The sequence below is a fragment of the Bemisia tabaci genome, chromosome 9 (genome assembly GCF_918797505.1).
Source record: "Bemisia tabaci chromosome 9, PGI_BMITA_v3".
Classification (NCBI taxonomy): domain Eukaryota; kingdom Metazoa; phylum Arthropoda; class Insecta; order Hemiptera; family Aleyrodidae; genus Bemisia; species Bemisia tabaci.
This window is the reverse complement of record NC_092801.1, coordinates 37,195,476-37,220,271: the sequence shown is the minus strand read 5'-3', so window position 1 is coordinate 37,220,271 and position 24,796 is coordinate 37,195,476. Positions and strand designations below refer to the sequence as shown.

At 39.4% G+C, this 24,796-nt stretch overlaps 1 protein-coding gene across 1 annotated transcript in view; it reads right to left on the bottom strand.

Moving 5' to 3' along the window:
• The window catches only part of gol (ring finger protein goliath), a 130,170-nt gene that overhangs the window by 10,178 nt on the left and 95,196 nt on the right, over positions 1-24,796 (bottom strand). Inside the window, exon 3 of the mRNA XM_019050060.2 lies at positions 13,428-13,545. Within this exon, the coding sequence (XP_018905605.1) occupies positions 13,428-13,545 (118 nt within the window). The remainder of the gene's footprint in view (positions 1-13,427; positions 13,546-24,796) is intronic.

The following is a 24,796-nucleotide window of genomic DNA, read 5'->3' as shown; positions in this document are numbered from 1 at the left end:
ACCCGCGGTAAAAAAAGTATCTTACTACACAAAAATTCAAAGTTGGGTTATTGATATCAGAGCACGAAGGATAGTTCCACGAACATTCCGAAACTGTAAACTCTCAAAATATAACCAAATTTGAAAGTAGATGGTTGGGATTGACATTTTTTAATGTTTTTTGTCTTAAAGTGTATTGCTTCATCTGAGAGTGCTTAAATTGTCGATTTTGCGGTATTTTTTAGAATTTTTTTCTGATATGGGAAATGGCCTAAAAGTAGTTTTAAAAGTGAGAAGAAGCACCACCTAGTGATGTCACCTGATGGCTTTTCACACACATAAACACATGTATTTTAGCAGATTGGATCATTTTGTCAAGTAGGTAGCTAGGGAACAATTATTCCGCCTATCTGCAAAGTGACGATTTTACAGACCAAGAATACATGTTGCCATTTTTGTAATTTTGAGGATAGATTTGCAATTTTTTGTAGATTTCAACGTTATTATGGCTTTCTCACCCTGAAAACACACAATTCCAGCTAACGATAAATCAGTAAATTTCGACCTGTGGCGATATCGCGGGGTGACAAGCAGGATCGCGGCCGAGTCATCCGTTTTCTCGATCCCAGAATCCACACGCGAATTCGCCGTTATTGCGGCGTCGCGACGCCGCGCCGGCCGCCGCGCCTGACTCGTCTTTGTTCCGCTTTTTTCTCACGTCCGATTGCGATTGCTCGACGTGCACTTTCGTCACCGCCCCGCCGCACAATGAGGCGAGCGTAATGAAGGGGTCGGACATGGAATTTTTTACGAAAACTGCAAATTTTGATGTTTATTTCGTCAAATTTTAAACTCTAAGGGTTGCCTCTTGCGGAAAATTGAGAAGTTGTATGTGTGAGGAATTTGCGATTTGACTATTCATTCTTATGAAAAAGTTCGCGAGGAACACGATGGTGCCACTGGTTGTCTCTGGAATCAACTCCCAAGCTTAAAAAAAGCTCTGAAAGTGAGGCCAAAATGGAGGGGATATCCCACGCTATACTGAGAGTCCACCTCTACATCAAGACAAACTCTCTATGCAAAGGTAGGGAGCAAATACATTGGCAGGGTTGCCGTATTTTCAGTCTTAGAGTCCCCAAATAAAGTGGCAGCCCTGTCAATGTATTTGCTCCCTATCTTTTAATGGAGAGTTTGTTTTGATGTAGAGGTGGACTCTCAGGGTAGGGCGGGATATCCCCTCCATTTTGGCCTCAACTTGAGAGCTTTTTTTGAACTTGGGAGTTGATTACAGAGAAAACCAGTGGCACCATCGTGTTTCTCGCGAACTTTTACATAGAAATTAGTAGTCAAATCGCAAATTCCTCACACATGCAACATTCACGAGGAAACCGATGGAGCCACTTTTAGGACCTCAAAGTCTTGTATAAACGGAGTTATGAGGGTTTAAAGTTTAAAAATTATGTCCGACTCTCTAATGACTCGATCCGTTGTGCGGCGTCCCATGAGAGTCCCGAGGAGTCAATTTCCCTGGCGGTTATGCGAAACGAACTGTGCTTTCTCACAAGGCGTCGCCGGAGAGCGCGGCCCAAGGACGAATGTGAGTGATTCAATCGGAGTGATATTTTTTCACACAGGGAAGAGCACTCTCCTAGGATTGGAATTATTGAGTAAAAGAAGCGCCCTCTGGCCACCTCCCAGACCTCGCTTTGCAGACCTCTCTAGAATACACTATTTAAAAGCGCAGAGTGAAATTCGGTGCCGGAGTGTATGCGGGGCCCAAAAACCACGAATGATATGAATATGAATGTGAAATGGCTCGCGTTTAGCAGAAAGGAACCAAGCCACATCAGTTATTGCCAAACGAAAAAGCACAAAAACATAGCCCGAATATACGGAAAAGAAGGAGATTTAATTAAAATATGGGTAAACAAGGCTAAAAAATCATTGAAACACTAAAAGGCAGGACGTTTCGAGCTGCTACCAGCTTATTTTCAGCTGCAAAAACACATAAAAACAAGTACGGCTGGGGTCAGGTCGCCACTCAATTTTTTACTTGTTTTTATGTGTTTTTGCAGCTGAAAATGAGCTGGTAGCAGCTCGAAACGTCCTGCCTTTTCGTGTTTCAATAATTTTTAGCCTTGTTTACCCAAATTTTAATAAAATCTCCTTTGTTATTGCCAAATTCAACGGGGCATTTTAATTTTTTACAAGAGAACGTTTGTGCGGGTATCATTGAAAATTTCGATGAATTTTCTTCGGACCATGCAGAAATTAGCTGAATTTTGGACAAAAATCCGCACGATCGTTTTCATGTAAAAAATTAAAATTGCCCAATTGAATTTTGGCAATAGCTAATCTGGCTTGGTTCATTTCTGCTTGACGCGGTCCAAATACACTGTTCAAAAGCGGAAAGTGAAATTGGGTGCCGGAGTCTGTACGGTGCTCAAAAAACCCGAGTGATATGAATATGAATGTGAAATGAAATTAGCTCCATAAAAGCGTGCGACTTTCCGCAAAAAAAGTGGATTCCGCTCCGTAATAGTGTAAGCCACTCCGTACGGAGAGTAGATTCCGCCCCGCATTAATTTCACTCGCGGCTCTACGCTACTACGTATAAACCTCGGTATAAAAATCCGCACAACCGTTTTCATGTAAAAATTTAAACTGCCCAATTAAATCTGGCAATAGGTGATGTGACTTATGTTTCCTTTCTGTTTAACGCGGTCCAAATAACTCTCGCATTGCGTTTGGTGCAATGCGAGAAGTATTCAAGCAGTCTTGTAGGCGCTAATATGCGTTTGAATCCGACTGCACTGTTTGGCACAGTGCTTGAAGTATTCTTACTGTCTTGCAGGCGCTGATATGAGTTTGACATCGACAGCACCGTGTTTGGCGCGACTATTTGAACTCGCGTTAGGATAATCGCGGCTTAGGGAAACGGAGCTTAACAGACCCATGTTGTGTTCTGACGCCGTTTGAGCGTTCCAACGTTGCCTCGTTTCTCCCGATAAAATATGTTTTTCTGAGAAAAGTTAGGAAAGTTCTTTACGTTCGCTTTTTAGATTGATAGAACTTTTATATTCAATATTTTTTTTTTTTTTTTTTACCACTTCAAATACCACACAAGTGGTAATCCTTGCGCTTCCAGTTAGAGCCCCTCCCCCCTCCGTCCGTACCATGTACCAGCCCAAGGCAACCGTTGTTTGAGACCACCAAACTCGGGTCGCCTAGCCGGGAATCGAACCCGGGACCTCCTGATTGTAGAGCCAGCGCTACAACCACTACACCTCGTTGGTTTCTCCGTAGTAAAACATTTCGTCAGTGCACTGAAAGAAAGAGGATGCTTATTCAATATTCTGGATGCAAAAAAACACGACAACTCATAAAACGCTGAATTAACTGCCGCAGCAGTTAGTTTTACATTTTTAAACTGATAAATCAAACTGCTGTAGTGGTTAATTCAGCGTTCTGTGAGTTGTCGCAAGCTTTTTTACATCCAGAATATAAAATCAGCATCCTTTTTTTTCGGTGAAAAGAGCCGGGGCCGAATTTTGTCGGCTTTTTCACACGGAGTGCAATATCCATCGATGAGTTCAAACCGCACCACTAGTTAAACCCTGGATAGACGATCAAATTCCCGAACCAATTCCGATCAAAGTAGCATCAAAGTGTCGGGAGTCATCAGTCTTAAACTCATTAATTTGCTTCATTTTAAAATGAAAACTTGGCAGAAATGTTGCCTGTGGCAGGAAATGATGAATGGTTGCACTCCATTCTGATCTTACTTTGAACAAATAAGTGCGGCCCGTCAAAATTTGATGGTAGATGGTGACCATCAGTCATCAGCATGACTACTTTGATCGGAATTAGTTCGGAATTTGATCGTCTATCCAGGGCTTTAGTCAGAAGCGCTAAGCTGGACTTAAGTGCAGTCGAGACCCATCCTAATATATTTAAGTACGGCGGAGGGACCGACAAAATTCGGCCCCTGAACAAATCTAGGATGGAGTTACGGTGGATTTGCTGAGGGCGGCAAAATATTGGACAGATGGCTTCACTAAAACTCGGATTAGCAGAAAATCATGGCGCGGCGCAGCGATGCACGCGTTATTTAATCGGTGTTTAAATAGCGAACGGTCGAGATTATGTCAGCGATGCACCGGGAGGCAATCAGGAAACTAGTCTCTTGCGAAACCGGTCCGCAAAAAAATCGACCCAACCTTGGACGTTGCCATTGCCGCCCATGCGGAGCTTTACTCTACCGTGCACAGGAAGAACGCCGTATGAACCTTCAGGCGTTGCCAAATTTCCCATGGTAAATCACGAATTTCCGGGAAAATTTGTAAATATTTTTCCTTCAATTTTTCAGTTAATTTTATTCGCAATTTCATCTAGAACCCCTGAAAATTTCAAGGAAAAATATTCATGACTTTTTTTCAATAATAACTATTTTCTGAGAGGAAATTTGGCAACTCTCGGATGTTCATACGGCGTTCTTCCTTAACACGGCAGACTAGCTTTAACCAGGTTCACATATTCCAGAAATTCACTCTAAAAACGCAACGCTGTCTCGATGCAGCCGAACCGATGTTTTCAATAATACGATCAGCCGTCGCATGGCCCTCCTCCAGGCAGTTATACTCCTTCCTTTCCTGCCGTGCTAAGGAAGAGCACCGTATGAGCCTTCAAACGTTGCCATATTTCTTCCGAAAATAAAAAACGAATCGATTGCGAATATTGTGAATATTTTCCTAAAATGTAGACAATATTTTTCGCAATTGTATCTGGAATATCTGAATATTTCAAGGCAAAATATGCATAACTCTCCTCAAAAATACATGTTTTATCCGACGAAATTTGGCAACTCTTGAATGTTCATACGGCGTTCATCCTTAACAAGGCGGTTTCCGAGTCCGGTGCTGTTTCCTCGTGATGCCATCGGGAACATGCGTAAGTTGCGTAATACACAGGCTCCGTTTAGAAACAACGTACGCATGCACTCTTGTCCCTATGGAAATAAGTTTTTTTTGTGAATGACGCAGAAATTTTAGATCCTAATTGTAAAATGCAGTCTAATTGATAATGACTTGATTTTCAATGAATTATTGAATACGAACCCTCATAAAAATGAAAAAGCTATCAAAATGAAAATTTCTGGATTTTAGGAAAGGCGGATTATCAATAAGGGCCATTTCTGGGCCCTTTCTACCTGAGCTTCTTCAACTTTACGATTTTTGGGCACATTGAAGGACTGTATCTTATAAAATTAGTTATGATTAGATCATTTTCGGTTTCTTTTGGAGTGTAATCCTGGTCTAATTATTGGTCTGAAACCCGATTCTGGTGAAAAATTCGGGTTTCTCGGCATTCAATCGCTAATCCGCCAATCCTGTCTTTTTTTCTACCAAAATTGGCCTTTAGAAACTTTTTTAGGCCAGTATTCAACCCGATAAGTGACTGAAAATGACCAAACCATGATGCATTCCAGAAAATATAGACCTTCAATGAGCAAAAAATCGTAGTGTTGATAAAATTTAGGGTGGGCCCAAAAACAAACCCTATCGATACCCATCCTCTCTCAAAATTTTTCGGGCAACGCATCATCCAGTAGTGCGTCAAATGTTCGTGCACAAAATTTGGCCAATGGAGAATTTGTACGAACATTTTTTATCACTTCGTCTGAGAGCACATAAGTAAAGAATTATAGTGATTAATTAATTCTTTCTGGTATGGGGGATTGTAGAAAAATAGATTTAAAATTGAGAAAATGCACCCCCTAGTGAAGTCAACTGATGGCATTTCCCATTTAAACACAATTATTTTAGCTGATCAGGGTATTTTGTCATATTTCCTGTAATAATTATTGTTCGCTCTATAAACCAAAGGAATCCTCGTGCTTAGTTTACTCAGTGGTTTTCACTTAAACACAAAATTCATTAATTTGAGGCATTTTCGGTAAAAGTGCGTATGAGACTTCCGATGCTGCGAAGATTATGCAATGTAGTTCTCTACTTGTAAGTAACTTATCCGGCAGTTTTGCTGTGCATTTTTCCCTGAACCTGCTCTGAGTTTTTCCTCGCTGTTGCAAGGAAGTAAGTTGACTGCGGATGAATTTTATCTGCCGCAAACGCTATAAAAAATTGCACAATCTCAGCAGTATTGCAAGCCTCCCACGCCCTTTCATCAAAAAAATCCTGAATTTCAGACTCTTACAATTTCTTTATATGGATTCCATTTTGCAAAAAGGAACCTAGAGCATTCCAATGTCGCAAAGGTTGTGCATCTTTGATTACCTTGCAAATATAAACTGATCATGTAAAAAAGTTTTATCTTTACTCTCAATAAACAATAAATTCATACAAAAAATTACCTTTGTAAAAATTTTTGTCATGATTTCGGTGATTTATTGCAAAGAATGTAAGTTGCATAATCCTAGCAACATTGGAATGCCCTTGGTTCCTTTTTGCAAAATGCAATCTATATGTTGCTCAATTTTTGCCACTGCTGTTGACCAATAGACCTACACTTTGAAAATTCATAAACTGATCTTCTTAAACATCCTCTTGAACATTCATTCCTAAAACACAGACAACTTGAGGCCACGTTCGAGTGGTTGCAGAGGACCAACGAAGGTCGATGGCTCACCATTCCGAGGCAGGGGAGCGTCGAAAGATTTACATAAGTGCTTCTCCATCTTCGAGTGATCGACTATGAGGCCACCGGTGACTGATGATCAGGACTGTTTAGTGTTTAACGCACGCGGCACTATCGTCAAGAGGGGCCTAGGAGTACACATCAGTGACGAGACGCGCGAGTGATCGAATATTGATATTCTCCCATTTGAAGCTATGATATATAATCGATTATTAAAGTGTTTGTTGCGAACACGCGGTTTATCGATCCTTTTCTATAGGTTCATACGGCAGATCAATCAATATATCGCAAAGCACGCCACGCCACTGGTGCAGATAGCCCATCAATATTGTTTTATGGGCACGACGCAACGCGCTATGCGCCAAGGTCAATAACACGGTGGGAGGAGGCTCCAATCGTCGCCCCTCTGACGTTAGGACGTATCTCGATCCCTGCATGAGCCCTAGAAAGCATGGGTTTTTATGAAAAACAAGGCTCACGTGGAAATTGAGATACGATTTTACGTCAGAGAGGCGACGCAATGTGACTCACCTCAGCGTGTGCGGTTTCCTTTGTGCTGAGAGGTAGTCATTTTTTGGTTGTCAGAACATGCACTGAAAAGAAAATGCGGGCTTTGTAGACGCACCATCCGTTCCGGGCTCAGAGGCCGAAAGTTACGGTGCTGGAGCCGTAGCTTCGATTGCTTCGGCCTCTGAGCCCGGAACGCGCACGGCATGTTTATATAATAAAGCCCGTGAGTACGGCTTCCATGGCCGGAGTTTTTTCTCCAGTGTGTATAGACTAGATATACATTAAAATGCGGTGGTCCGTATTTGACAGGGAATAAAGTCCATACTGAGAAACAAAAGCCGGGTTATATCTGTATGTATATGGACAGCGCTGGCGAAAATACCACACCGCGGACCACTAAGGGCCGTCCATCAATTACGCGACCTAGCTCCGTCCGTAACCCCTAGTAACCTCCGTTCCTAGTAGGATAGACAAGAGCCGAAAACAGGGTGATGACCGGTGCTCCACTGAGGGGCGTTGAGGACAAACCCCATAAGTGCAGTTTTTGTTATTTCAAGAAATACCTACGCGTTTAAAGTTTAAAAAGTAAATGGAGCCTTATGGCTGAGAGGAGATTTAAACCCACTTTTTGATGCTTTAAAGTTGCATGGGTCTTAGTTGTGAATTGTTCAGAGAATATACTTTCAGACTAGTTTTAGTTGAGTTTATGAATGTATTAATGGAGATGTTGCATGTGTGAGAGATTTGCGATTTGACAATTGACTCTTATGTAAAAGTTCGCGAAAAACACGATGGTGCCACTGGTTTTCTCTGAAATCAACTCCCAAGCTCAAAAAAAGCTCCCAAGTTGAGCCCAAAATGGAGGGGATACCCCACGCTATCCTGAGAGTCCACCTCTACATCAAGACAAACTCTCCATGCAAAGATAGGGAGCAAATACATTGACTGGGCTGCCACTTTATTTGGGAACTCCATAACTGAAAACACGGCAACCCTGCTAATGTATTTGCTCCCTATATTTGCATGGAGAGTTTGTCTTGATGTAGAGGTGGACTCTCAGGATAGCGTGGGATATCCCCTCCATTTTGGCCCCAACTTGAGAGGTTTTTGTGAGCTTGGGAGTTGATTTCAGAGAAAACCAGTGGCACCATCGTGTTTCTCGCGAACTTTTACATAAGAATCAACAGTCGAATCGCAAATTCCTCACACATGCAACATCTCCATTCCGGACGACTAGGGCAATTTGACAAAGAACGGAAGCTTTTTTCAATAAAATTTTCCGGTCCGTCGCTTGTGAACCCGTTTTCTCAAAACTTCATTTTTGCACTTACTGCTCTCTTCTACATCACGGCAGTCTAGTCGTGGCCTAGGGCTAATCATCTTAAGGCGTCAAAGTTGCGCACCATCGGTGCAAGTGCCTGTGGGACCGTTGGAGCGGCACCCATGGATCCTGGGGCCCATCGCCGGTTTCTCCCATCCCATGGATTTGGCGGAGAATATGACTGGGAATGAGTCGGCGCGGCGGTGACGCTTCGGCGGCTATTACGAGTAGGCCAAGGTGGAGAGCATTACATTGGGCCCATTATTATGACACAATAGCCCGAGTGTCAAACGATCGAGCATCGAGCGTTGCCAATCAACGCAAGTTCCACGCGCCGCGCCGCGCCGGCCGCCGGGCCAAACGGCTGGAGCACCGCAATTCGGTGTTATGCATGCCTCATCGAAGACTCAAAATCCGCGACGAATAACTTCGAGCAGATGAGGCGCATCTCTATTGGTGATCGGATCCGTGAAAAAGGACCTTATCTTCCAAAAATCTACAGAATTATTGGTGCGACAATGAAGAGGAGGACAATTTGGGCATCTCGGAGCAAATTTGACCCTGAAAGTTCAAAAATTTAAGGAGACATGGCACCCCAATCGATAGACAAAGTGGTAGACAAGAAAGACATAATGAGTATGGATGCGATATTATTGGTTGAAATGAATGGCTCTTATATAGACTAAGGGAAGAAATGATGGACTAACTATAGGGTCTCCTGTGGGTTGCTGTTAGTTAGTAGGGCCGGATTCACCTACTTGCCGCCCATGCGCCATGCCTGTATTTTGCCACCCCCTTCTCATTCGTTTTGAAACATCAATAAAAACCATCAAGTGAACGTGCAGCGGGGAGGGGTGCATAAGACGCGTTTACTCGTGTTGGACACATTTTTTGCGAAGCCGTGTCAACATTACCAGCAAAAGTTCACGGAACTTTGCGCGAAAGTTAAGTTCCGTGAACCTCTCCCTATGTGAACAAAGCCTTCCATTTGTAAGAAATAAACGAAAAAAGTATGAGAGAACAAACTGACCGCACTTTGTTTGACATGATGCGTAAAGCATTCCTACAGCCAAATGGGCGCTGTGCGTTTCACACCGACCGCTTCTGAACGCACTGTGTTTGACGCAATGCGTGAAGTATTCATGCAGTCTCGTAGGCGCTATGCGCTTCACGCCGACCGCTGCTGACCGCACTGTGTTTGACGCAATGTGTGAAGTATTCATGCAGTCTTGTAGGCGCTATGCGCCTCACCCCGACCGCTGCTGACCGCACTGTGTTTGACGCAATGGGTGAAGTATTCATGCAGTCTTGTAGGCGCTATGCGTTTCATGCCGACCGCCGCGTCGCTCCGTTTCAGGTTAAATTGCGTGTTTGGTTTCTCTCTTAACTCGACTTATTAAAGGTGGTGTCTCTTGTATCGCCGTAAGACGACACAATTAGAAATTACTGTACTTTTACCCTCAGGAAATGAGAGATTTCGTCACCTTTTCTCGTTTGTAATTTATTTTCTCTCTTTTTTTGATACCTACATTAAAAAAATTGCAAAACTTGCCGCCCTTTAAATTTATGCCGCCATCGGCCGCGGCCCATGTGGCCATCCACTTAATCCGGCCCTGTTAGTTAGTATATTACTTGCCTCCTTTGTCCATTGTAACCACCCACTTACACCAATAGGATCCCTCAATATATTTTCTTCTTCTTCGTCTATCACTTTGTATATCGCTTGTCTATTGCTTTGTCTATTAATTTCACGATTAGCCCGAAGAAATCAGGAGGTCGGCGGGAATATCTAGGAGAGATCGGGTAGAATGATAGAGTGCGACAGATCGTGGCAGTCGAAAATGATATCGTATCCGACGTTGTGACCGAACAGCTTTTCTGGTATGGTCACGTTATCAGGATAACGGGAGAAAGTCTGCCTAGGAAGATGCTTGATTGCGTTCTTCGTGGAAGGAGACGAAGGGGTTCGATGTTAGGTCCTGCGTGATCAATGTGATGTTATACATATGGGTACTAGTGTCTTGATACAACTATTCAAGCTCGGAAGCTGTCAAGATTGCATATAGATAAAATTGAAGGCGTTACAATTCCTTTTTCTGAACTGTTAGCATCAATTGGACTGCATTTTGCAATTTGGAACTATAAATTCTGGCCCGATTTAAAAACAACGTATTTGCCGTTAGTTTCCCCATGCACATAAGTGTTTTTTTCAAATGAGCCAGCATTTATAGTTCCAAATTGCAAAATGCAGTCCAATTATCAAAACCGAAATATTAAGATTCGCATCTCCATTGTTCGAGCCGGCAAGTGTGCATTGGGTCTCCGATCTCTGACCGTCATCAAAACAACTGTCCTGCATGAGGAGTAATGATGTGTCATACATATCATAGTTGGTGAGTACAGTCATCGCGGCGAGACGCAGGAGGAGAGACATTGAGGCACTGAACGGAGTCTACATTGCAGATACTGGAAGATGATGTAAATGTGATATTTATATTGTTTTCGTTCAATTGTATTCTCTGACTATGAGAAAATAAGTTTTAGCTGGTAAAAAACGCGTCGCATTGTTCCTTCAAAGAACGTGTCATGTGATGAAAATTGGAGTGATCGAATTATTTCTCAATTTTCTGGCATAAATATGAGAATTTGCAAGGCAGTCGTCATCAAGTTATCATGACACTCTGAGAGCAAGTTTTTGTAAATGAATAATTTATCTGTATCATTTCGGTGTGAGCTCTCTGTATAATTCCATTTCCATTTTTTACTTTTTATGATCGATTGGACCATATTTTGCAAAAAGGAACCAGCGCGGTTACAGTGCTTATATGATATTTTTTCGACACGAAATATTTTAGGGAGACAATATGCGAGTAGTTTAGCTAACATATACTGGGAGAGAGTTCATCCCATAGTAAAGGTTTGCCATTGTCTGCAATAATCGGTGAAATTTTTATTGGAACAACTTCCGACGTAAAACTCGAGATCCACTACACATAACATGAGATTTGTAACCGCAAACATAAATTGCATTTAATTAAGGTCAAGGTTTTGTATATCTATTGCTTTTAAGTGAGCTTTATCACCTGTGCCGTGGACCACGGCCCGTGGTAAGGGAAAACGCCGTATGAACGTTCGAGAGTTGTTGCACTGAAAAAAAAGTGGAAGTGGGATTGACCATAATGGTATAGTAAAAAAAAATATGGTGATAAAAAGCCAAATAATGGTCGATTTAAGCATCTAGATGAAAGTGAGAATCATACTCGATATAAAAATTACCATACCCGGATTGTAAATATCAGTTAGGTGTGTCTGTCCATCGTTTAGGTATTTCTCACCATCAGCTGGGTATTTTTTACCATACGATGAGTTAAAAGTATGGAATAACATGGTAACACTTGCGTTTGATATCTGTAGGCATCTGTATGCGACTGGTCATGGTGTTGGTAGGTTAAATTTACCATACTGGTATAGTCAGCGTGGTGAGAGCTCCCGCTTGACTGCGCTGCGGTCTGTGGTCCGCCATTTTTCGTTTGTCTGTTTGTCAGTTATAAATTTATCACGTTGAGGGTCGGAGTCCGTGGCTGTGTTTTATTGATCCATATTAATCCATGTGAATCCACGCGTAATTTGCCCAAATTTGTGTTCGAATTGTCCCTAAAGCTACCGTCTTCTCTTCGAATCTATCTATATTGATCTGCCACATACATTTTCTGAGATTTTTTCGTTATTCGTATCGACCAATTTCTGGAGGTTAGGAGTTGCTACAATGAATCTGGCTTGCAAAGTGAAGGAATCCTGAAAATTTGAAAACCTTCGCAAAGTTGTTCTGCAATCCAGTGAATATCGGTTCTGTGTAAAGTCATTTCGAAAACATAAAAGTGCGGAAGTAATTTGAAAATAATCGACTAGAAGTGATTTTTGAATACTTCGTTCGTAGGTATATCTATATTCTTGTTAAAATTTTCGAAGCTCAACATACTCAGATGAAGAGACAAATGTGCGTGGGATTGATGTTTAACTGTAACTTTAAGCAAAATTTGGCAGCTTCTGCCCCACCGTGAACCGTGCGATTGGATTTTCATGTAGTGTCTTTTTGTGGGTATATTTTGAACTATCTATTTATTATATGCAATTAAATTTTCCGTGGATCTGATTTAGTCTGTAAATGATACCTTAACGCGAATAACAAGTATGGTTTTGGTATCATTTACTTGAAATCAGTGAAGCAATTATCTGCTATTTCTCGTTGAAACTGTCTTTAACTGCCATTGATTGTGTATGTAACGGAATTTCTAAAAGTAAGATGTAAGTAAAATATCCACGACTTTCATCAAAAGCATTTAATAATATAAGATGAGTGGATTTTAGAATCTACAAGGTTTGTCGCAGCATCTGGATGCTTGAAATTACCATACTAGTCAGTCGGGAACGCCACACTGGCACTGTGTCGCATAGTGTCAGCCGTATCGTGTTATTTACCATACCGGTATATTGGTAACTATGCTGCAGCTTCACTGTGTAAAAAATCAAGTAGACAGTATGGTAAATAACACCCAAACTCTGGTAAATCCCACCGATTATTTTTTTCAGTGTGAATTTCCTTTGATAAAATTTTTATTTTTGAGGAAAGCTATGAATACTTTTCCGACAAATTTTCGAGGACTTGGGGTGAAATTGCGAACAAAATCAACCGGAAAATTGGAAGAAAAATATTTACAAACTTTCCCAAAAATTCGTGATTTACAATCGGAAATTTGGCAACGCCTAAAGGTTCATTCGACGTTCCTCCTTAGCATGGCAGAGCTCCCTCACTCACTTGTAAAAAAAAAACAATTCTTTGAAGCAGTTTTTGATTCCGCACCTGAACATAGCACCGGAGTGAGAGAAATAGTATGCTGCAATGTTAAAGCCTGGTGGAGCTGTAAATTAATTTGTAAGTAATAAAAGAGTGTTATTTACTTACCGACAATCGGTCCTTGGCGTGTATGTATCTGAAGCGTTGAACGTAGTAAAATACTAGCCATGCCAAAGACATCACCATCAGCACGACAAAAGAGACGCTCACAAAAAGCACCGAGGTCCTGAAACAGAGATTCATGAATTATGAGTGATGTTTTACTATACAATATAAAATATTATGACTTTAGCTGTCTTTTATGAATAGACTACACTGGAAAAAGTATGGCAGATGGAAAATTTGCGGGAGTCTGAAATTTTTTGCATTTTGCGCTTAAATGGATCCCTTGAGTGAGCTGAACACGAGGATACTCTTGGTTCAGAAATCGAACAACGATTAGAAGAGATACGACTAACGTATCCAATCTGCTAAAATACATGTGTTTAAATCAAAAAATGCCGCCAGATGACGTCACTAGGCGGTGCGTTTTCTCACTTTTAAATTTATTTTTATATTTTTTCTTATATATGAAAAAATTATAAAAAATCCGGCAAGATTAGCGCTTTAATTACTCTCAAGTGAAGTACAAAAAATTTGCGTGGAAATTCTTAATTCTATGCTGCCGTGCTAACAAAAAACGCCGTAAGAACATTTGAGAGTTGCCACATTTCTCTTGATAAAACATGTATTTTTTAGGAAAGTTATTCATATTTCTCCTTGAAATTTTCAGATATTTTAGATCGAATTGCGAACAAAATTATCTGAAAAATTCGAATGAAAATATTCGCAATTTTCCAAGATGATTCGGTTTTAACTGAAGTAAATCTGGCAATGTCTAAAGGGTCATACGGCGTCCTTCCTTACGACGGCAGTATGGAAGTATGATGCATAAGTTCGTATATTATCAAAGGAAATTTGGCAACGCCTGAAGGCTTATACGGCGTTTTTCCTCAGCACAACAGTATATCGATGTCGAAACTCCCGATCCGCGTTTTTCGTTTGCTGTGTTGAAACATTTCCTCTCCTGTTTTATTTCATTAAGGAGGAAAAATGAACATAACTTCGTAAAGTTTTCTCGGAATTCGCCCTGTATAGAGAAGAAAAATCACCGAACTTTTTAAGAATGGACGTTGAGTGGTTCTTTATTTACACTGAAAAAAAATTCTCGGCGTTTGTACCAAGGTCCGTTGGTACCTTTACCATCTCACTTTTTTTACCAATTATTGGTAATTTTACCCAGACAGACTGGTAAGCTTACCTAAAAACTGGTATTTTTACTGTTTTTTTTTTCAGGTAAGAATACCACTTTTATTGGTAATCAAGTCCCGGTAACTTCGCCATTTTATCTCGGTAATTCTACCACAGTCGATAAAAAATATTGGCGTTTTTACCAAGGTCCAGTAAAATTACCGAAAAAGTTCAATAAGTTTACCGATATTCCTCGGTAAAATTACCAATTCCATAAATGATAATTTTACCAAGAAAAAACTGGGATCAAACAATACCCTGAATTCTTGGTAATTTTACCCTTTTCTTAGTAAATACACCGAGATTTTTTTCAGTGTAAAAATTAAAGTATAAATGGCAATATCGCAGACCGAGATACGTGGTTTGGTGGTTTCACCATCGACATGCCGAGATTTAATTCTAGAGAGTTGGAGGGTCGATGAGATAGGTGAACAGCGGGGGAGTTATTCTGTTTATCCAACTTCAAGGGTCCCGATTACGGTGGAAAATCGAAGGCTCTGCAAATATTTGGCTTGTAACCAAGGGCTGAATTAGCAAGTACCATACCACAGTGTAAAACAATTCTCTCCTTGGCTCGTGCAGGAACACACACGGTCGAATCTGTGCTTCCAGTTTTGGCAATGACTTTGCACAACTGGGTTAAACAAATATATCAAGAGTCGGCTTGAGTCGCAAGGAATTTACTTTCAGCTTCATTTTAGGGATGTCTATTAGCCCTGGAAGGCCTTTGGTGTACATCGATATCCTAATGCACATTTAGGCATGAAGGATGTTTTTATAAAGTATTGTTGAGAGGAATAATATGCCTCAGAGATTTTTCTTTCGGAGAGAGCACTAAAACATCTCAAAAACTATTTTGAGAGACGTTTGAGGAGGTAAGTTATGATGACATCTGTGCGTTTTTAAACTGTTTTAAAGTCAATTTTAGTGTTTGTAAACATTTGAAAGTCATTGGAAGGCATATAAAGTTCTATGGTCTTATTTTAATAATTTTTTAAAAAAAAAATCTTCGATGGAAAATTTGTAAGATCATTTGAAAATTATTCGATATGATTTTAAAATAACTATCGAAATGTTTATAAAAATAATCACCAAGAGCATGTTTTCATCCTTTAATATTGTCATTAATTGCAGTTTTTATGAACACACGTTGTATTTATTTTTTATCTTCAAAACCAAGAAAGAATAGCATTTAAGAGAGGTTTTCCAGAACTAATAATGGAGGAGAAGTTTTCTAAAATAGCTTCTGATTTAGTAACAAATATAAATCGAGAGACCTTGAAATTTTCAAAATAAAATGAACACAAATTTTAGGTTAGTTTCGAGCCATTCAGCATCAGAAGTACAACTCTCGGGTGCTCAGCACGACCCAAATATCCGAGTGCTATTCGAACTCATGACGTCATGGCGAATGCACGGAAGGATCGCGGAACCGATTATTTTTAATAAAATACCTCCTCGGAGAAGTGACGTTAATTAACCACAATTGTTTATGCAGGATTCAAAAAGAATGTTGGGTGCGATGGGGTGGTGAGTTGGGTGCAGTATTGATCAGCGAGCGACGGGAGGGGGGGAGGGGTAAGAGGGCGGTGGTACAAGCTGCACCGTACTGCACACAACTGCAACCGGGCTGCATTCCACGATCGGGAGGGGGGGTGAGGAGGGGGGACGGTGTTCCAAAATAACTTCCAATCAAAACGGAACGTTCGTCTCTCTGTAGGTAGGGTTCATTCCGTGGTTTTGTGGTTTTTCTGCGAGAGCATGAACCATGATAAAGATTGGCATGTGCACTGTGCAGTGCCCTCTCTGGATGATGCCTCAAAAGGAGAGTTTTTCAAGTCTTTTAGTAAAAAAACCGAGTATTGTTTCTCCAAAAAATATAAATCAGTAAAAATATGCAAATCAAGTGTGTGAATAGTTCTGTATCGTAAATGTATTTGGACGTAATTTTCCGGAACGGAACTATGAGCATCATAACGTGGCCCTTATTGTGCATCCATTCCTATGGGCCTCACGGCTCATGTCTTAATGCATATAGTTCCGTTTGGCAGAATTACGCCCAAATACATTTACGATACAGAGTTATTGCTCACATATTTAATTTGGATATTTTCATATGTTCATGTTTTTTTGAGAAACAATAATCGGTTTCTCTACCAAAAGACTAGAAAAACTCTCCTTCTGAGGTATCATCCAGAGGGAGCACTGCAACTGCCATAGTCCGTTTGGCAGGAATACGTCCATTTAAACTTTAAATAAGCACTCCAGGATTCATTAATTCTTATAAAATGAAGAAATGAACCTCGTTTCAGGAGAAATGCAGAATACAGAGGAAAAATCCATAATTTTGGCACATTAATTATTTTCTTTGCATAGTAAAGGTTAAGCTTTTTTGTGGGTGAAACTTACATGAAAATGGATACCTACTTTGGATAACTTTTTATTCACTCGTTGTACGCAACCCTGGTAAAAATTGGCGATAGGAGCTGCGTTTCAAAATACCATAGGAGTACTTATAGCTGACTAAAGAAGGCTATAGAAAATCATATAGCTGGCTGTAGAAAGCGGAGAAAACCATATGGCTGGGCTATACGAAGTGATAACAAATTATGGAGCCGGGCTATAGTTCCTATCGCCGGGCTTTACACTCTATCGCCTGGTTGTTGCTTTATCGTCATCGGCTATAAAAGGCTAGAGGAAATTGTGTAGAAATTCGTGTGCTTTGTAAATCCTTAAGTTTGTACGGAATCACCTTAATATTTGACAAAACACACATTATATTTTCCTTTAATACATATTTTTTTCATCAACTAAAATGAGAATAATCGATATAGAGTGTGCAAACAATTCAAAATCATGAGTTGAAAAACGCTAACTCCGCGAGATTAAATATTCGAGTCTAACACAAAGCGGTGCGGCGACGCACTGGCGCCTACAAACCCAACAGGGATACTTCACGCATTGCGCAATGCGTGAAGTATCCCTGTTAGGTTTGTAGGCGCCAATGCGCGTATCGCGCTGGCTGCCGCACCGCAGCGTGCCACAGCGCGGCGCTTGAAGCAACTATTTCACACCAGAGGTATTGCACAGTATCACACGAAATTGAAGGGGCTCAAACATATTAGGAATGGCAGGCATCCTCCAAAAGTACGGAACTTTCCTCGCAAATTAAATCAAGATACTACGGCCCAAAAAGAGAGCGGTAGTCCAAAAACTCACTAAGTCCTAGCATCCGTAATTAGTGATGTTTAGCATACACTTTATCGCCTAGCTGTTGCTTAGTAGCCGTCGGCTATAAAAGGCTATTAGAAATTGTGTAGCCGGCTACAGAAGTTAGTAGAGATCTTACAGCCGGCTTTAGGTGTATGGTAGTTTGGAACACAGATTCTACTGCCAATTTCTATCAGGGAAAATCTTCATTTCTTGTGTATTATTTTTTTATTTTTTCCTGGAGTGCTTTATTACTAGAAATTCAACTTTATAGTAAAGGGACATTACTCAACTTAGTAAAGGGACATAGGAAAAATTTCAGGGGATCATGCAGTTTTCCTCAAATTGGATGAAATATGTAATCTAGATCTTTTTCATAGGAGACAACGTCTCGCTAGCGATCCGGAACGGCGATGCGTGACGGAGATCAAAACGCCTTCATTTTAACGCATGCAACACGGACATCCATTAAGCACGAATAGTTGTATCTAGGCGTTGCCATAATTTTTGTGCCTTGATAGCCAACTGATACCCAAGTTAGAGGCGATTCAATCTCGTTATTTGAGTTTTTGATTAGGAAACTACCTCTAGTAACCAAAGGAAAACATAGCAAGTAATATTTACATTTTGTATAAGAACCAGATACACGGAAAATGTTAGGGATCATCTTAAGTTTTAAGTACATATTTGTGTGGAAAAATAATGAATCACGCGAGTTTTAGTGACTTGAAAGGAAGGGCAATTGAAGTGTCAATTTTTGTTGCGTTTACTATTAACAGAAATCTCATGCCATTTTTTACAGAGAAACTTTTGATTATTCCGAATTTCAAGAAACTGAATGATGAAATGCAGCGCGATTTTGAGATAATTATTGTATTGACGTGCCCCAATTATATTAATCAATTTTCTCCACAAATTCAGATTTGTCAAAAACCAGCAGGAATTGAAAAAATTTCAACGAGGAGAACATCATTGACTTGCGTATTTCAGAATATGATCTGTGGCGAAGCGTTAAATGATCGATTAGCGATATTTCTCCATTTGAGGCTGTGGAGAAGAATCGATTATTAAGGTGTTCGTTGCAAACACCCTTTTTATCGATCCTTTTCCAGAGGTTCAAATGGGAGATAAATCGATAAATCGCAAAGCACGCATCGCCACTGCATATGATAAAATGCCTTTCATTTGATTTTTTGCCCGCAAGGTAAGTTCACATCAGGGAACGTGCATATCAGCCAAAATACAAACCCACTTACATGCGATGAACCCAATATTATTACCAAAATTTTGAAACTCTTCACCTCTCTTAACTTAAAAATCTAAATTTTCGTATACACTCCCATTTTCAAAATTCTCTGTTTAGATGTTAATAGCCTGTGACGCTGAATGTCTCAAAATATACTAACTAACTAACTTACTTTTAGATTTAGGATTCAAATTGCAAAATCCTCTCGGATCACTCAAGATTTTATTTGAAAAGAAAACTGCAACGCATATCCTATTCTCACATTCATTTTCGTTCATCACTACGCAACAACACAATAGTGTTCACCAGTCATCCGAAACCGTAAAATTTGGAGGTTACATCACACTTAACTGTCTATCAGAGGATGCCCGTAACAATAGGAATCGTACAAACACACGTGGAACGAATGGAAACTTTTCCGCGGTCGATCGAGTGGATGCAAGTTATTTTGAGGCAGAGAAAATTCTGCAACGAGCTCTCTTGAGGAACATTCTGGATAAGGTATTCAAATCTTGGTGCCTCTCTACCTTCTTATCATTATTATGCTGCACTGGAAAAAATATTTTTAACTCCACCGTTCATTTCACACAAATAAGATGAGATGCGGACATTAGTAAATTAAATGATATAATCCTCGAATAATTGGTGAGGCTCCGTTTTATTCGTCAAAATAGGACATTGACTGGATTCTAACAAGAACGAATAATCTATTTTGATATCGATTTCTTTACGCTTTTTAAGGGTGGCTATACCGAATGATGAGACCATTAAATCAGTTTATGGTTTAATAAATGACCTAAAATATGAACAGAAATCATGTTATGGGGTGTGGCTGAACGTAAATTGAATTGCATTTAAAATTCCAGTTCTGCTGTTTAAGTCAGAAATTACACGTTGTTTTCAAAGGAGGGTAAATATCTCCATCCGAGGGCTGAAAAATTATCGCAAATCACACTTCTTTTATTTATTTACAAAAATATGACTGTGCGTTATCAATCCAACATTTTTCTAATTGTTGCCAATAAAATCTGCACAAATTCCAAACGGGTCCCTGGTAAAAATACAGATCACGAATATGGACAATTTTTGCGAATTGTGATACAATCGAGTTCTTTCGTTTGAGGAATAACGTACCGACAAAAGTGAGAAAAAATGGCAAACATTTTGTGAATCAAAATAAAATTATTCTTGATTTAAAACAAACATTTTTGAAAAGAAAATTTTTATAAACAAAAAAATTAACAAATTCTTAGACAGTTTATTTCGAGTGAAAGAAATTATTTTAACTCAAATAATTTTTTTTAATACAAAGGAGATTAAAACTCAAATGTCTTTAAAATAAATAAAACCTCATCGGTGTTCAAATGTATTTCTTTCTCACGGATAATATTTGCTTTAAATGACCAGAAAAAATGTGGACCTCAAAAAATGAAAAACATCATAAAATCACAGAGAGCACGTGTTATGTTTCAATCCATGTTCCATAAATATGTTTTTTTAAAAAACGTCTACAGTGATCGAGTTAGTTGCTTAGCACGTAGAGGATAACAAAACAAAGAAACGAAAGAGAAGGCAATGACCCTGGGCAAAAAAAAACCAAACAAAAATCTAGACAGTCAATTATGCGCTGAGAGCTAGATGCGTATCATTTAATGACATGGTCCGGGTGTGAATGATAACAGTGACTGGTTCGTAGTATGCGGGTCTCGAATCTAGTCCTAGGCTGAATTGTGAATTAAGTAAAGCGCAACTTGGATGCTTTTATGGCAGGTCAGCGTCGCGTCGTCAAAATTGGAGGACGGGCCTATTATAATGGAACTTGCCTCGTAGCAATCGTTGGAAGTGTGAGCTGATTGTGAGTCAGCAGTGAACATAATGAGACGCTAGCACTGATTTTTAATTCGATGGACGGAGCTATGGATGAGGAAAACAAAGAGAAAATGGGCGATCTTATTGGTGGATTTGGGTGATTCCAGTACTGCCGTGCTAAGGAAAAACGTCGTAAGAGCCTTCAAACGTTGCCAAATCTCTTTTAACCACACAGAAAAAATAGATGGTGCTGACGACAGAGCCTTCTGTTCACAGAGGCTCCTGCAGTTTCTTTGTTACACATACAGAATTTTTCTGTTGTGAGAACAGACCTTCGGTCGTGGGAACAGAACGGTCTCTATCCTCATAACGGAAGCTTCTGTGACTGTTACAAAAAAGTGCAGGAGCCCTGTGAACAGAACTATTTTTTTCAGTGAACCGCAAATTCTTGAGAAAATGTGTGAATAGCCGTGGAACCTTTAGGCGTTGCCAAATTTCCTTTGGTAAATCACGAATTTTCGGAAGAATTTGTAAATATTTTTCTTCCGAATTTTTGAAAAATTATAGTTCGTAATTTGATCTGAAAGTGTCTGGAAATTTCAAGGAAAGATATTCATAACTCCCTCGAAAGAGTAAAATTTTTTGACAGGAAATTCGGCAACATTCTTATGTTCATGCGGCGTTCTTCCTTAGCATGTCAGAATGGACATCAGGTTCAAGAACGAAAACAATATAGAAAATTTGGCATCGTCTGATGCATTCGAGCTGAAACGTTCTTTCGTCAGAGAAATGATGTGCTTTGCAGGAAGTGTAAAACACATCAGAAATTGTCTCAGGAGTTAGATTATTTGATGATAATTTTTAATTCCTGCTTACACGAAGCATTAAAATTAGAAACAACCTATGACAGAATAAACACGCATTAAGAACCATCCCAAGGGAGGTCTAGAAAGAATAAATGAATTAAAAGCCACACTCTTAACCGCCAAAATAAAATAACACGAAAAGAAAATGAGCCCTCAACTCCCATTATTATGAGCTGAAATTGCTCTGAAAAATCTCGGTTTTTGTTTTGTTTATTTAAGTTCTTTATTTATTTTCACATTTTCCTGAATGAGTTATTTTTTATGAGGCATATGCTATCAGGACTTTCGCCTCAAACCGTAAGTCCTATCTGACATTTTTAAAGGAAGACGACTAAACAATAAAAACGGCCGAAGTAATTAAATAGACAGCAAAATTAATGCTTTTGGAATCGCAAATAACTGTGAGCACTCAAAAAACTTTCGACTGTCATGTCAACCTCAACTACTTGGAATTTTCCGTGAAAATTTTGTCACTTTATTGACAGTAATTTTATTTGCTATCTTCATAAAATTCCGCAACAAATGAGGTAGTTGTGATTTAGGAGCGGAAGGCAGTAAAGAACGACATAAATATTAGCACAACATTAGAGGACAAGGCGCATAAGTTCAGTTTTTGGAAAAATTGATATATTCATGAACTCAACTAAAACTAGTATCAAAGTATATTCTGTAAAAAAAAACCACGACTAAAATCCAACTTTGAAGCATCAAAAAGTGAGTTTAAACTTCCCCTCCACCACAAGGCTCCATGTAATTTTGAAACTTCAAACACGTTTTTTCTTGAAATAGTAAAAACTGCACTTAAATGCGCCGTGTCCTCCAGCCCCTTATTAGTTATTCTGGTGTTATTTCAAACGCAGTGATTGTTTCATTTTTTGTGCTAAAGTATTGCGTGCCAAAATATTTCAAGAGATACTTACCTATATACCTTCCGACTAAGTCTACAAGGAACTGGAGTGTTAATTTTAGGTTTTTTGCGAATGAGTGCGTGCTCAGAGACGAAATGAAACAAAAGGGATGACAGTGCTTTGCTATCTCCTTTTTAAGATTCCTTTACCTTTACCGCTTTAGCTTTTTTTATTTTCAAAAAATGCCTTACTCGGATTGAGAAACTCTTAAAAAGGAGAAAAAGTTTGAGGTCATTCTATTATCTTTATACTTTTTGGTGCATATAACTTTTGCAGAATATTGGACACTCCGTACTTTGCTCACACCATTTGAACTTAAGAGTTTGAATAATTATTTGTATGAGATCACTTCACCGCATGTGCACTATGTCAATCTAAGGAGAATACTGACCATAACGGTACAAGGAAAAGGCTAAACTCGATGTAATGATCGGTATCCTACGGCAAAGAGCAATACGGAAAGTTCAAGTAATTGAACTTATAAAATATCCTCCTGCCAATCAGGAGCTGCCAGTGCCATTGCTCTGGTTTTCTTCATAAGAGAACGACCTACTTTCCTTAACCTGACACAAAGCCCGTACCTTGAATCGGGTTGAATTGAATGGAGAAAAATGAATGGTTATCAATAAGACATTCATCCCAGCCCACGCATGAGGCGTAGAGGGACGCTCATCACATCTGAAATCATGATTCGAGCAATAAAATAGTCATTAATGCGGTTTGCTTTGACTATTGCAGGCTAGAAAATTAGACAAAAGACCAAATGAACCAGTTTGTTAAGCTATAAATGAAGGGTTCAGTTCTATATGAATGAACAGTTAATTTATCAGAACAGATAATTTAACAGAAGTTATCCTATCGTGATTTCCAAAATGAAATATTTAGAGATTGAAAGAACTACATGGACTCTTAAAAATGCTGAACTGACGTCAAGGGATTTTTTTTCTCTTTTTTTCCCTTTTTTTGTACGACATAATTTTAAAATTTTAAGGGAACATACAGATTCAAAGATGACGTTTCGCAAAAACTTTTAAGAGAAATTGGAAGAAGTTAACGGATGATATATGCATAGGTACTTCCTGATTCCCACTTTTTGACGCTCAATTCTTTAGGATCAGCAAGGTACTTGAAGCGAAGTAATCAATTCCTAAACTTTCTTAGAATATCACTAATATTTTTAGGCAGTAAACTTTTCAATTATATAACTTAAACATATTACTTCAACACGTTCCTTTTTTTTACCATAAAAGGGAATTTTTTCCTCTCTCAAAATTACATTTCGACTGAAACTGTGTCTCCTATTTTCGTAACGAGTAAACAAATTAATGACTATTTTTTAATATATTTCCATCAAGCTAGAGACTCAACTTTGCTCATGATATTAAACGATTCGCAAAATGATCAAAGGTATCTTGGACAGGAGAAAAACGGTCAAAATCAAAGTATGTTGTGCTTATCAAGGCCGAACGTCAAACGTGTTTTATGGCGAACGCAAACACTTAAAGAATGTATGCTCACAATACAATTCAATTCAATCAATATAAAAGACTATTGAAGTGCCGGTCCTTAACGCCGCGCCAAACACTGTTGCCGTTTTGTGTCAAAATCCACCAAATCTCCCGTTTCCTACATTGATTAATCGTAAATTCTTCATAAATTTGGTACCACTGATCGGAATAATTCAAGCCACGGGTGGTAGCCCGGTACGTCACTGACGGGAGCTTCCGCAGTCTTCCAAGGTCTGATCTAGGAAAAGTTGCGCTCTATTTGGAAGAAAAAAGCTTCAAGGAACTCGCTGACGACGAAACTTTTGCTCTTACAAGACAAAAGTTGCACGATTTCTCCCAATGTCACGATGAATATTGACGTCTCAATATCAATAGGTCGTTTAAATCGAATTGGGACCATCAATAATTTGGAATATTCAAAAAGAACATATCGATAGCCAAAGTTGCACGATTTCTCCCCGGGTTACGATTAATATTGACGTCTCAATATCAATAGGTCGTTTAAATCAAATTGGGACCATCAATAATTTGGAATATTCAAAAAGAATATATCGATAGCCAAAGTTGCACGATTTCTCCCCATGTTACGATGAATATTGACGGCTCAATATCAATAAGTCGTTTAAATCGAATTGGGACC